Source organism: Cyrtonyx montezumae, unplaced genomic scaffold, assembly GCF_038088225.1.
Source record: "Cyrtonyx montezumae isolate F1298 unplaced genomic scaffold, pur_monq_1.0 scaffold_8, whole genome shotgun sequence".
Classification (NCBI taxonomy): Eukaryota; Metazoa; Chordata; class Aves; order Galliformes; family Odontophoridae; genus Cyrtonyx; species Cyrtonyx montezumae.
Window position 1 is genome coordinate 117,615,240 of NW_027072089.1, and position 14,764 is coordinate 117,630,003.

General features: G+C 34.4%; 1 protein-coding gene across 1 annotated transcript in view; it reads left to right on the forward strand.

Annotated features, from left to right (window-relative positions):
• THSD7A (thrombospondin type 1 domain containing 7A) overlaps positions 1-13,675 on the forward strand; it is a 262,887-nt gene extending 249,212 nt beyond the window's left edge. Inside the window, exons 24-30 of the mRNA XM_065752262.1 lie at positions 142-316; positions 1,530-1,703; positions 2,658-2,753; positions 6,160-6,242; positions 6,563-6,773; positions 10,076-10,163; positions 11,719-13,675. Of these exons, the coding sequence (XP_065608334.1) occupies positions 142-316; positions 1,530-1,703; positions 2,658-2,753; positions 6,160-6,242; positions 6,563-6,773; positions 10,076-10,163; positions 11,719-11,803 (912 nt within the window). The 3' untranslated portion in view covers positions 11,804-13,675. The remainder of the gene's footprint in view (positions 1-141; positions 317-1,529; positions 1,704-2,657; positions 2,754-6,159; positions 6,243-6,562; positions 6,774-10,075; positions 10,164-11,718) is intronic.
• The last annotated feature ends 1,089 nt before the right edge of the window (positions 13,676-14,764 follow it).

Sequence of the window (14,764 nt, forward strand, 5' to 3'; positions counted from 1 at the left end):
TTTCTTTTCCCTACTCAAATGCATATGCATTTTTGGCAAAAAAAAAAAAAAAAAGATAATAGGAGGCATGATTATATGTAGCTCTGATTCAGCCTTCTGACAATTTCCAATGTACAGCATTCATGTGTCCTCCTTCCCCAGGATGCTCAGTGTGGAGAGGGCACACGAGTGAGGAACATTTCCTGTGTGGTTTTTGATGGTTCCACTGAAGATGTGGGCAAAATAGTAGATGAAGAATTCTGTGGAGAGATAGAGCCTATTATAGATGGTAATAAGAAGATGGTACTTGAGGAAACTTGCACAGTCCCTTGTCCAGGTAAGAAAGCAATTCAAGCAAGCATTACATTTCAAAATTATTTGGTTTACTCCTTCAGATTATAGTTATCAGTGTTTAGGGTGAGCCACAGGCAATAAAACATTTTTCACTGATTTGCCAAATCCATCAAGTGACCAACTGAGTGACTCTAATGGTGGCTTCACTACTGCTTACTACTTGATTTTAAATTTTGCTGAGCATGAACCTGATCTTCAACAGACTCACATTTAGCCACTAAGGATAACTGCCCTATGGGGATGTGCTAATGATACATTCCAGCTAATGTTTCCAAAAGTCGGTACTTGCTTTCTTATTATGTATACATCAGTTCTTCAATTATTCATTTCTTCACATGCTTTCCTAATGTTGGCAAATAAAATACCTTCATTAATCAGGCATCTGGACAACACAGTACTGATCACATCTGTCATCAGTATAATACAAGGTAGCTTTAATTTTTAATAGCTCTTTCACTGAAATAATGAGAAGAGGTTTATTTATGAGCCTGTGTGTAGTCCATCTGATACTGCATGTTTTTTAAAATGGTCTGTTTATGTTATTTTGAAGATCTTAAATTTTCTTTAGCCAGTCTCACTAATTATCTCACTAGTAGTATTTTATTTTTTAGTTTTACTCCATAAAACAACATTTTGCGACATCTCTGTTATCCTATGCTGGAATAAGTGGAATAGGCATTTTAATCACCTTCCCATTTCCCATTCTTACAAAGAATGCTTCGGCAGTAGTTTCTACAGTCTGTTTAAAGTACTTCTGCATGGGGATATATGACAATCTTTTTAAAACCGAACAAAGCTTTCTCTTTCTAGAATCAAAGAGAAGTAATGACTAAGATGTGTAAAATTTGCCTAAGGTGCACAGCGTACAATATCCTAACATTCATTAAATCCAAACATTGTGTGGAGTATTATCATAAATTCAAAATGAGACTGACCTTAAAGGAATGCTACAGAAAACTATCCTGCTTTCTAACAAATAGATCTTTTTATTGTCATTATTATTTTCTGCCTCACAGATACTTAGGAATGCTCACAATATTTTCTTCTCTTTTGTATTAGTCACGTGTAAAAGTAGGAATTAAAGGAACTAGAGGGAATATTAACAAGAGGATTTGGGTAGTCTTTCTAAGGTGTACTCATTGCCAAAAGCTCTTTGCATGCATTGATAAGCTTTCATCTTCTAATAAAATGTACAGGGGACTGTTATTTGAAAGAGTGGTCAGAGTGGAGCCTTTGTCAGCTAACCTGTGTTAATGGCGAGGATCTCGGCTTTGGAGGCATACAAGTCCGATCCCGGGCAGTGATCATTCAGGATTTAGAGAATCAACATCTCTGTCCAGAACAAGCCTTGGAAACAAGATCGTGCAGTGGTAAGCACCAAAATACACATCACTCTTCCTGTAATAAAGAAATACAGAGCTACAGTATGTTTGTTTTCCTTTTGCTGAGCCTATCAAAGTTAGGAAAATATGGATTTGGTGGACATACAAATGCACTTAATTTTTTATTTCCAAATATCAACAGCTATGTACCAGAAAAAGTTAGAAAATTTAACTAATATATGTTACCACTTTGAACACATTTTTTAAATCATTTTTTTAATAATGAAATACCTTTTCAAGATTTGGGAAAATAAAGTAGTTGCCTTATCTGCTTGATAACTTCTTAATAAAATAGTAATCTTTATATTATGATACATAACCAAATTTCGAATCCTGTCTGCCATTTGAATTGTTTTTATCACGTGACAGTGACTAAAAAGTCTGTCTTACTGCTAGTGCTGGTCAAAATGTCTAAGAAAAGACATTCCCTGTCCATTTAGATGCCAGACAGATAACTCAAAAAGAAATCTTATTGGGCAACCAAGATAAAGAAAGACTTCATATTTTATTCCAGACTATGTGAGAAGTTTACAGCAGAGTGGAGATGTGAAGGCAGATACTGCCAAGCCTACTTTACCATACACTGAAATAGTGACTAAAGCACAGCTTTACCAAGAAAGAAAACTGACTTCTAAATGACTTCACACAGCAGATGGGCCACAGCCATTATGAGGTTGTCAGAAATGTTTGGTTTGCCCATTAACTACATTGGTCTTACTCCACGTGCAGTGTGTAGTGTATGAACATTACTGTTTAGTGTCCAGTTCTATTGTGAATGTATCCAGTAAGTACAGACCTCCATGAGTACAGTCACTTATCTGAGTTGCCAGGGGAGAGAAGGACAGCATAAAAGCCATTATACTTAATTTATGCTACTTGCAGCTAGTGGTAGGCTGAAGTCTGTAATTGAATCCCTTAAAAAAGTGAATGTTTTCTGTATAGATGGTCACTGCTATGAATACAAGTGGATGGCCAGCCCATGGAAAGGATCTTCTCGAACTGTGTGGTGCCAAAGGTCAGATGGCCTAAATGTCACAGGTAACTGTTTTACACACACACGAAAGCCTGGAAAAGAAGTGAATAATACATTGGTTTTTTTCCCCAAAAAATGAGACTTTTTTTTTTTTAAATAATCTGCTAAAAACACTTGTTCTTGTGTATGAATCAGTATACTGTTGTCTTGAATCATCATGTTTTTGTGTACTTTGGAAGACATCAGCTCTGTTCCAGAATTATATAGTATGTAATAGTAAAAGTAAATACAATTATTACCTTTTATATTTGACCTGGAATGTTGTACATTGTATATTTCTACAAACATCGATGCATTTATAAATTTCACATTTCAAGCCCTACAGCAGAGAGAACTTTTAGGTATTAATGTACAGTGAATATACAGAGGCAGAGATAGATGCAATGCTTGATGATAACAGACATATATCATATACATTCTGAAAATCATAAAAGATTTCATATAAGTTAATATAAATTTGTTACTTTACATCAATGACAGTAACATATAGCAGGATAGTTCAGTAAACAATGATTAGATTAAGTTTCTTTTGATGTAAACCAAAGTACAAAATATCTTGAATGAATGACTGAGGTGCCCAAATTCAAGAAAATACTCATACATATCTTATTCTTATGCATTTATTTATCAGAATTAGGAATTATTTTAATCCGAGTTGCTCATTTGTTGTTTAAACGATTTTGATATCAACTAAGGTGATTGTAAACACCCTCAATTCCAGCTACCATCTGGTCAGAGGGTACAAGTTCTAACTCATGGACTGCTCTCAATATTTCTTAGTGATGGAATATATCCTGACTATCTGTTTTGCTACTAAAACTAAAATCTTTACATTATTTTTAAAAGGTGTTGAAATATTATTTGGTAGCACAAAGTCTCTATTCTAAGTGTCATCTTGTGTTGAAAAAATTACTAAAATGCATCATCTTCATATCAGATGCAATAGGGCATTTTTAAGTCACAGTTTTCATTAATACAAATATATGAAATTGTCCATTAAATATTCTACAGAATTTTAAATTCCTCACCTTGGAGATTATGGACCTGAGATATTAAAATATGAAATAACAACAACAATAATAATAATAATAAATTCTTCTTGATTACCAAAAGAATATTATAACAAACAAATAAGAGTATTGAAATCACCTATTTACTAAGGAAAAGTGAGATATCTAGATCTGATCCATTTAGAATACTAGAGAAATATCTGATGAGCTACCCTATGCATTAGTATTGCTCAGCCTAGAAGAGATGGAAATTTCAAAGCAGATAATCTATCAGAAAGACAGATGGTAACAGATCAAAACTGAGAAGAGAATGGGTAGTCATGTGGCTAACTTACCTTATCAATTTGATTAAATGTCCCTAGTCATATTTATGAAATATTTGAGAATTCATTCATCTCAAAGAATTGTAATATTACATGAAAAGAGTGGGAATCTATAAAATTGAGTAATGAAATAAACTAAAAGTTATTAGAAATAGAAGTGCCAGTTCACATACTTATTTCCTGTAGTGTTGGCACTTTAGCAGAATACAATGCCTGCCTTGATAATCCAATTTCAGGAAAAACAAGAGAAAGATGGGAAGAGTTCTACTTTGAGACACTTTATAGATTATTGTGATAACAACAGGAACAAAAACCTATCATAGATAGGAGAAAATGGATCCATGAACCTTTCTAAATCCTGTCAAGACCTCCATGGGAACCTAACCTAGGTTGTATATTGTATCTCTTTTTTTTAGAATTTGTTCTGTATGTGGTTTTAAGCTATGATATTTTCTGATTCGAAATGATGGAAAAGGAAACAAATAGAAAATTCCAGAGACTGATCATCTGTTCCCATGCAGTACAAATCTATATTTTTTATATATTTAGGATTTATTTCAAAGAAAGCATTTAATTATAACGTTCTGTGAAAATTTCTCTGCATGAAATACATAATTATGAAGCAGATTTTAAATTCACATTCAGAATTTTTTTGAAGTGATTTGTATAAACTATAGTATTGAAAACCTCAAAGCGGTAGATATACAAATATGATTAATTTGAATAGAAATTGCTTAACTGGATCTAGAATCAACCCATATCTTAGATGACAGTACTTCTTTAATGCCTTCTTGCTTCACATCTGGCTTTGTGAAAGTGTGTTTAAATTCAGATATTGTAATCACGAGTCCTGCTGCTATTTTAAGGTATTTATTTATTTATTTATTTGTATAATACTATCATGCTGTATAGTTCTTCTTTACTTGAAGGTGTTGTTTCCCACAGGCAATGAAGCTACTGTTTCCTTCTTCAGATTGCTTGGATGACTGATACTTTATTACATAGATTCTCACAGGCATGTGATTTATATGCTAGGATGTACAATTTTCCTTTCTGAGGGTGAGAAAAACTGATGGCAACCAGCAGGGTTTACTTTGTTCCTCATCAGCCATCCTGTTAACAATTTGATCTATATAACCACATCTAACTTCATCTGCTATGATTGAGACCAACTTCAGCTATCAGGATTTCATCATCATATCACACCAGTATAAAAATATAGTTAATCTGGGAGATGAGAGATAAGATGTCCTGTTGCATTATAAATGTTAAAGTATGGACTGCATATCTTTCCAAAAGATGGAGGGAAACTCAGATACATTCAAACTGGTTCTAAATGCATCTTGAAGTCATACTGGCTGAAATGATAGTGAAAGCCTGATTGTGCGTATTGGTCCTTAACAATAACTGCACTGTAAATAAAGATGTAGCGACAAGAACTAAGACAGTATAGAAAGGAAAGAATCACTGATAACCATTTGCTATCATAGCATTAAGTATTGTTTCTTCACTTCTTAAAAAGTTATCTTAGACTGGCATGGAGTATGGCTTCATGAAAGGCAAAACTACAGCTTGTGTAAAATTAGCTAATGAGAAAAATCAGAAAACAACCTCATAAACTGAATAAATACTATGTTTTCAGTTTGGAAGGCAAAGATGTAGATCAAAAACATGCCTTTATTTTCCTTCTGGCACAGTTTTAATATGATAGTTATTAGGAGGGCCTGAGAAAAGCCAAATCTGTTTCTTCAAGAATAAGAGATTAAAACAATATTTTTCCTGTCTTTTTTTTTTTTTTTTTTGCAACCCAGCAAATGAAGAAAGTGAAAAAAAAAGATCATTCGTCAAATATTAGTTCTCTAAAATGCAAATGAATGGAAATCTATGTGCTGTATCCTTACTCCACCAATGATAAATACGTGAAACCAATTACTCTTCCCCTAGGATTAAGAGTAGGAGTCTTAAATCAACTTAATAATAAAATTGTAATCCACGACATACTGTAGAAAATAATGGCATCAGTATTTTCATCAGAGGAGAGATATTACCATGTCAAAATATGATCTTCTGTTCCACAGGAGGCTGCTTAGTGATGCGCCAACCAGATGCTGACAGGTCATGTAACCCACCATGCAGCCAACCCCACGCTTACTGCAGTGAGGTATGTGCTAATGCATCAGAGCAATAAACACCCCCCATGACAGCTTCCCACACGTCCCTCTGCATTACAAAGATTGTGCCAACCGATGTATTTTCAGAGATTTTGGTAATCACTGCTTTGATAAAATCAACCTCTCAATTAAATGTGGGATAATCTCTGCTCATTTGCTATGATCCCACATAAAAATATATGAAGAGGTACTCTTCAGGCTTGCACTCATCAAAACAATTTTCTCTTCCAGTCATTCTTGTTGTTGTGCCTTATAGCCCACAGAAAACTTGTTTTTCTGCTACACAGTGTAAAACACTTGTTCCCTACAGACTAGAACATGCAGTTGCGAAGATGGATACACTGAAGTAATGTCCTCCGATGGCACACTTGAACAGTGCACTCTCATCCCAGTGGTGGTGATTCCCACCATGGAGGACAAAAAGGGAGATGTGAAAACCAGTCGAGCTGTGAACCCTACCCAACCCTCCAGTAACCAGTCAGGACGAGGAAGGACCTGGTTTCTACAGCCTTTTGGGCCAGGTGAAGTCATGCAATGAGCAATTCATAATGCTAACTACTTCTGCAGGGCCTGGCATTCACATATTCATGATGACAGAAAAGAAAAATCCCCAAGTGTTCATTTTGAGAAGACAAACACCTGACTGAAAAGAGAGAAACAGACATTAGTGAACTCCTGCTATTCTCTGCTACCCCATGAATGCATCTCATGACATTTTGCATTCCAAGAGATTTCTTTTAATTCCTCATACTTGTTAAAATTCACAGACTCTATTCAAAATGTGTCTTTAGAAGGGCATTAACAGAAAAGGTAAAAGCTAGGATTATGCTACCATAATTGATAACGGCACTGAAAACAGAGTGAAGAGGTGGCACTGAAATCCGTAGAGGATAAGTGCTGCTTTAGGTTTGCAGTCATGGCATGAATCATAAAGAAATAGTAAGTATAGATATGGCATTTTTTTCTTCCATATCCATATCTAAACTAATTAATGTTAGACAAGAGCTAACAACAATATTTAGCATAGACATACTCTAAATCACTGTAGGAAACATTTGCTCACATTGACCATGTTCTTCAGAGCTGAACAAGCATTTGAGTGGTAAGAAATATGCTGTTATCCCACTAAAAATACTCAGTAAGGTCCATCTTGTAATCAGCTTTCAGTAAATATTTTCTGATACTATCAATGATATAAATAAAATTTTCAGTAACAAAATGCTTTCACAGAAGGAGATCTTATTCTTGTCCAAAATGGTAATTATACAGAGAACAACTAGTTATTTTATTGCCTTTTAAATCACATAGAACTAAATATTTTTACACATTTGTCTTAGTGTTCACTTCTTTTCAAAGCTTCCATGAAAGTTTTAAACCTGAAGATTAAAAACAGTATCTTTACTTGTGTAAACACTAAAATGCTGCAAATTGAGAGCAGCAATACTGAAACAGATTAAATCAAATTTCAGTTACAGATACTTCAGTCAGATCCCATTAGTCCTAGTAGTATTGACCGTTATTTGTACTTTTATATTATTCTTGATACCTGCAATAAAATGCTCTTTACTCCAATTAGTTAATACCTTATTACACAATAAAAATAATAATAAAAAAAGAAATTAAGATTTCCTGGTCGTCTTTAAAGAAAATGACATCTTAAGAAATGTGCTATATTTATTGACTCTAACTCCACATTAAAATGCCATGGGCTGTGTTGTAGCAGTCAGAGTGTTGACAATAAGCAAATGTCAGGTAGTTGCATTCAGCTGTATAGAAGATAGATGCTCATGTGAGTTCAGACATATTTTTGGAACAAGGAATAGTTGAGATATTTCATGAAACCTCATGAATGTTCCAGTGACTCCAGGTTTGACTTAATAAGGCAGCATAGCATAGTTCAAATAAAAACAGTGATACTCAATAGAACTAGTACTTGTTCCAGTGAAGGTATGAGCAAATGTCTAGAAAGAAATTATTTTACTTTACCTGCGATTTGTGACCAATTGTTTGCACTCCATTATTAGCTAACTATTAGAAAGGTTTGATTTACTTTACTACAATTATTCCTTTCCATGCAAACCGAGGTTTAAAATAATTCTTTAACAATCTTCAACAAACTATACTACAGTTCCAGAAAGGAAGGTTTTTATCCTCACAGCTGTCATTGCTAACATATCATGCCAAATAGATGAGTTTGAGACATCCATTCCCTCATACATCTAGAAATAATCCAGGGGATAGGAATAGTCCAGGGGAATTCAGAGTGCCTGAATTAGATGCCTGGATTTTTATAGTGTGACCTCATTAATAGGGTTAATATTCTGACAAAAATAAATGCATCCATACACAAGATAATGCCTTTACTTTCTTCAAGGAGATAATGTGGTTTTAAAACAAGCAAACTTAGAACAACCCCAAACACTTTACAACTGTTACACTTACCACTGGAAATAAACCAAGGGAAGAAAATCATCTGTACATTAATAGTGAAATATGAAATTTTCTCAGTCTTTGGATTTGTTCAATTTATCTATAATTGATCATTTTCCCTTATATGAGTTATTATCAGTTATAATGCCATTATGTACATTAATGTAGTGAAGCAATAATGTTTTTATTTTAGTCTCATCCAAGTTGTTTTTGACTCTAAGACTTTGCAGAAAGCCTAAGATTAACTGCACAATAGTTTGATGGTTACTCTGAATCTGGTTCTTATTTAAAAACATCAGCTGCATTGGTCATGCATTATGCCTCCAAAGAAGTATCAGGAAAGTATTTGATCAGAAAAAAAAAAAAGTAGCTGTGTTTGCTTATCATGATATTAAAAATATATACAAGGCTTCATGGAAGAACAATTTTGCCCCTTGTAAATGAAAAAAAAAACCCAAAAAACAGTATTTAATGGAATTTTCCTTGACAAGGCAACAAGCCCCCCATAAAAGAATGTTTTCAACGAACAGATTAGAAATGTGTGAGTCAAATAAAAGTGGCAAATCCAACAGCATAAACTGATATTGTGTTGCAACATACTAATTCAGGGTTGAGAACAAAACCTCATAAAGTCATGCCATTCTTCCCTTGGTTTTCCTAGGGCAAGCAAGTGCATCCAGAATCAAGGCAAAAAGAATAGTGGGATGTATACATCAGCCTGCAGGGATATCTTGTCTAAAATACAAACTGCTGAACATAAGATCTTATTAGATGCTAATAAGATGCAGATCTTATTAGCAACCATTGTTCTATTTCTGAGATTGAGTTATTATTTGGTGTTTTTTACTTATTTTGTTAGAGGAAGTGTTTTTTGTTTTTGTTTTTGTTTTTTTTTATAACAAAACTTGTACATGATATGAGATGAAATTGAAATGCATTACGTTTTGTTTAAAGTTATGTATCTTTATCTAAGCTATTGATGAGGTAAAACATGCTAAATTTATTTTAAAATGGAAAATTAAATAGCAGTGAGAATGAAAATAATAGGCAGATGGATTTCCCAGAGGTAGACTAGAAAGTGATGCTGCCTGTGTATGCCTGTGTTGAAGGGGTTCCCCTTTCCAGTGTGCCCAGGGGCTGTGTACCTTGGGGCTTAAACTTGCTGTCATGGTTTTGTCCCATGTCTCAGTACCATTAAGATTATCAGGTCTTTAGCTGAAAAGGAGAATAAAACAGCACAGATAAGCTATCACTCAATAGTTTACTCTCGTTAAGCTGTAATCGCTTGTGAAGACATTGATTTTGGATTATAAAAGTATTTCTAGGCCATATCAGAACTAATAATTCAGCAAGACTAACTGAAACACTACTGACTAACATTCATTCCTTTTAGATGGGAGGCTGAAGACCTGGGTTTATGGTGTAGCTGCTGGTGCATTTGTTTTACTCATCTTTATTGTTTCTATGATCTATCTAGCCTGGTGAGTTCTTTAATTATTTACCAACAAGCAGTCCCATGCAGACTGTAATAACGCAAGCATTTACAATTTGCAGCTTTAGGAACTGCAGGGAATTCTTCTGTAAACTGTAACATTTAAATTCCCATGTACTTTTGTCCAAGCTGAGGTTGATGGGCTCTGGTTGTAGCCAGAGTAATTGGTAAACGAACTGATAGACTGTCTTGAGATCAGGAGAACTTCTTGCAAATATGGTGTATCTTTGTGTATAGTTTATTTTCACTTAGTTTATCTCTGTTGAGAATGACCTACCCTGTACATGATAATTTCTTTGCAGCTCTATCATAAAATGCAGAGATAAATATGAAAAAGGAAACTTAAGAGTCAGGCACGTCTGATTTTGTATTTGATGGGATATAGAGAAATACAACCAAAACCAAAGAGGTTTTCTCAAGTGTTTTCATACATTATATCTTTTTTGAAAATATTACTGCATGAAAAAGAGAGGTTTTAGCAAAAGCAAATCATTTTTGAGAATGTTTTCCTTGAAGTTTATGGGATCCTGTTTCGAATTTCTGATCAGATGACTGTGAAGGTAGAAGGTGAGGGAAGTATCGTCTTAGATATCAAGATCTTGGCTGTACCACATAAGTTAACATTTGAGAGGCTTCTGGATTAGTTTATTTTTTAGTAAACTTTCTCCAAAATCTCACTTATATGTAGGTAGGAAAGAAAATATTTTGTTTTCTGAAGAAAAGAAAATCCATTAGCTTTCAACTTCACTGCAAATTCTTCAGGATGTGACCATTGCAAGCACCTTTAGCAACTGTTTTGGGAACAAAGATTTTGGTTTGGGCAGCCTGACTGACAAATCCAATAAAAGATCGTTGGATAAAACTGAGAATGCAGAGGCCTGTTTTATAGAAATGCTTACAGCATATACTCTAAAAGAAGGCCAGAACTAAGGCTCATATATTTTAACTAAAGATAAAATATGAATATTTTTATTTGGCTTGAAATTTTTTTAACACTATAGCAAATAAATTGAGAATACTGCTGGATTAAAACTAAGTCAAGGATAGACAGAATATGACCACATCCATGATACTTAAGACTGGTTTGATTTTAACATCTGGAGTTAACTTTAGTCACTCCAGAAACAATGAGATAAAACTAATCATAAGATGGAACTTTACTTTGGAAACTCTTGATATGTCAAGAGAATATTTTAGTCACATAATTTAAAAGAACCTGATTGATTGCTCCATTGATACACAACCACATATTGCACTGTAGCCTGTAGGCTTTTCTGAAGACAAACTGATCTTGCATGATTATGTGCCAAAAATTTCACCAAGTCACATCAGTACCACAACAGCCTGCTTCTGAACAACTGAACTTTGAATAACTGCTTTCGGTTGATAAAGAGGTCATTGATGAACCACACCAAAGTTTTAAGCGTATAGTTTTAAAATGATCAGCCAAATGTATTCTCTTAAAACAGTCATATTTCACTTAAGAATGAAATCTATCATTGCTGTTAGTCTTGTTCTATTTACAAAGTATCTTATTGTTTCAGCAAAAAGCCAAAGAAGCCCCAGAGAAGGCAGAACAACCGGCTGAAACCGTTAACCTTGGCTTACGATGGAGATGCAGATATGTAAAATATAACTTCTCACGGTGACAAATGGATTCTTAATTATTGGATTGAAATCAGAAGGTATCCAAAGCCACAGGGATTTTCTATGGAGTGGATTTAAGTGTTTTGACTTTTTTTTTTTTTTTTTGTTACTGCACTGTAGATAAAGATAGATGGATTTCATAATGCCTATGGATATTCAAGGCATTATTATTTAGACCATCAAAACTGAGAAATCTGGCAGAATCAATTTAATAGACACTACAATTGGAGATATTTGTGGTCTTTCTCCTCAATTTTACACGCTATAAGCACCACTTTTGTCTCTAGAATACTGAAACTGATGTTGTATTAACAGTTGAAAGCCCCTGCAACATTAACCAAGTATAATCAGTACGCATGAAGAGTTTGTACCAAGAGTTTGTATGACTCTTTATATTCAAGCAGAGCCCATATACTCAGTTGAAGAATATGTATTACTCTGTCAGATTATATACTTGTTAAAGAGCAATTTAGTGCTTACTACATTAACTTTTAACTGAGATTAACCCATGAGCAAGTTCAACACTTTGGCAGTTGATGACGACTTGTATTAAACCTGTATTTCAGAGGGCAATGACTCACTTGCAAAATTCTGCCCTGTTATCACTCCAAAATATAAAGGCCTCACATACACATCCGGAAAGGAGGCGTTCTCAGATTCAATATTTTCTAGCGGTTGCTGTCTGGAAAAAGAATACCCACTGTAAATGTTACAATACGTTTCTACTTTCTCTAACTCAAACTGTTGCCTACATCTTTTTGCTGCATGTAAGGCAATTTTTTGCACTATATTAGTGCAGCATGATATGCACTTAACTAGTATTGCCATAGTAACTGCCTCTTTTCAGAAAGGATGATGATGTATCTTGTGCAAGGAGTGTCAAGTAGACAGGTGTTGAATCCTGAAGAGAGTAGCGTTTGGTTCGGACTGCGACTGGATGGAATCGGCTAACGACACGTACCGTACACACCGATCCTCGTCACAGCGGCCGTTTGTGGTCTATATCATGGCAGTAATACAAGTGTCTAGTTTCTTGCCCCGCCTACCTATACAAGTATAGATTGTCCTGCTGGTTTCTAATTGTACTTTGAAGGCTGTTTATGTCTAGATTTTTTATATTTGTTAACTTTGTTAGAAAAAAAAAAGAAAAGAAAAAGAAAAGTGACCGCCCTCTAATATTGAGTGAAGTTATCTAAAAAGAAATTCTGATTGTTTGTTAGGTAAAAGGTTTTGCTTTTCTTTCTTCCACTAGTGAGAGCGTTTTCACTGTTGCTGACAGTGCAATACTCAGAGCCCTTTTTATCTTTTCTAATTAGGATAATTGGATAGACTTTTAATTATTCAGTTAAGCTCTGGAGTGTACTGGCAAGTAAACAGTAATAGTTCTGCCATTTTAATACTCACAACTTTTTAAAGAATTCTGGCAGTATAAAAGCTCACTGTTAACCTCTTCCATGCCTATGCCCTTTCAGTGTTTTGTTTCTGACATCAAGCTCATTGTCTTGCCGCTGTATCTACATGCCTGTTATAGATTCATGACCTGAGAAGGATTATTCTCATAAAATGGTTTCTGTGTGTATACATATAACTGACTGTGCCACTACTAAGCAATATAGTTACAAAACTTTGTCAGGCAACCTGTCAAAAATTGTTATATAAAGCTCAGCATTAGGTTCTCAGGTCTTTTTTATAACCTAAACCATTTCTGCCTACTCATCACACTAATTACTCAAGAAGCAACCATTCTTGTACATTTAGCAGCTTTGCAAACTTTGGCCCAGATTCGCTGAAATCAGTGACAACTCCCAGTGACATCTGAGGATGACATCAGTCCTTAAAATATCTATCTTTGTTCCATATGCATTTTGTGCAATCCGAGCAAAAATGATTCAATTTTCAGCTAATTTACATTACCAATGTGGAATTACTGCATTAAAAAAAAAAATAATAAAAGATCTTATTGCCACTGCATAAGTATTCTACTCAATAGGAATGGTAAGCAGAGAGGAACGATAGTAACCATCTTTTATACGTTTATTTTTTCATTTTATACCTTGATCCACAGCTGACGTGCCATGGCCCCCTACCTCAGTAGTGGTTTATTCATACATGTATTGCAGAACTAGGGGCTTCAGTCTTGCATTTCTCTGTGAAGATCCATAGGAAAGAAAGAAAAAGAAGAAAAAATAGCCCAAACAAATCTCAATTTAATTACTCAGGATTCTTGAGTAAGAAACAAGAAAAACCTATTTAATTCCTATTTTATCAGACATTCAAAAAAAAAAAAAGGATGAAAAAGTTATAAAGTTTTAAAGAACAGTAAATATGTGGAAAACCAAGCTTAATCATGATTCTTGTACTTTAAGAAGTCTGATTCTGTGTTACCGAATGGTATTGGACCAATAGGGAATTGAGAGAACAGGGTTTCTTTCAAAGGCAACGAGTCATCTTTATTTAATCTACTGGCTGGTCTTAGGAGGAGCTGTTGCCTAGTTCTTACCTTGAAGATTTCTATCTCCTAAATCTAAGAAGTTAAAAACACGAAGCTAAAGGTATGTCATCTCCTGTTTCTCAATATAAGGTATTTACAAATGAAGAAAGGGGGATAGTTTATTTAAGTACGTTTTGGCCTTTGCAATCCATGCAAGTATTTTAGTATGTTAATACATGTTTTATTGGTCAGTGAATTTTGCTGATGCACATCTGCATCACTAGTGCTGCATTTAAAAACTAGAGTGCATTTTTTATTTTACTTTTTACAAAGTGCACAGAAATATGAAGCCAGAATGGCTTCCCTCTTTATCAAGAAAAAAATATTAGTCTACAAGGAGGGCTGAAATTTTATGTTAAGCTAAATGTTGCAAAGGTGTCTAAGCCCTTTAGCACTGACACAGAAATAACTGAATTATCAGTATAGAATGAAAAGCAATTTGCTTTAAAAAT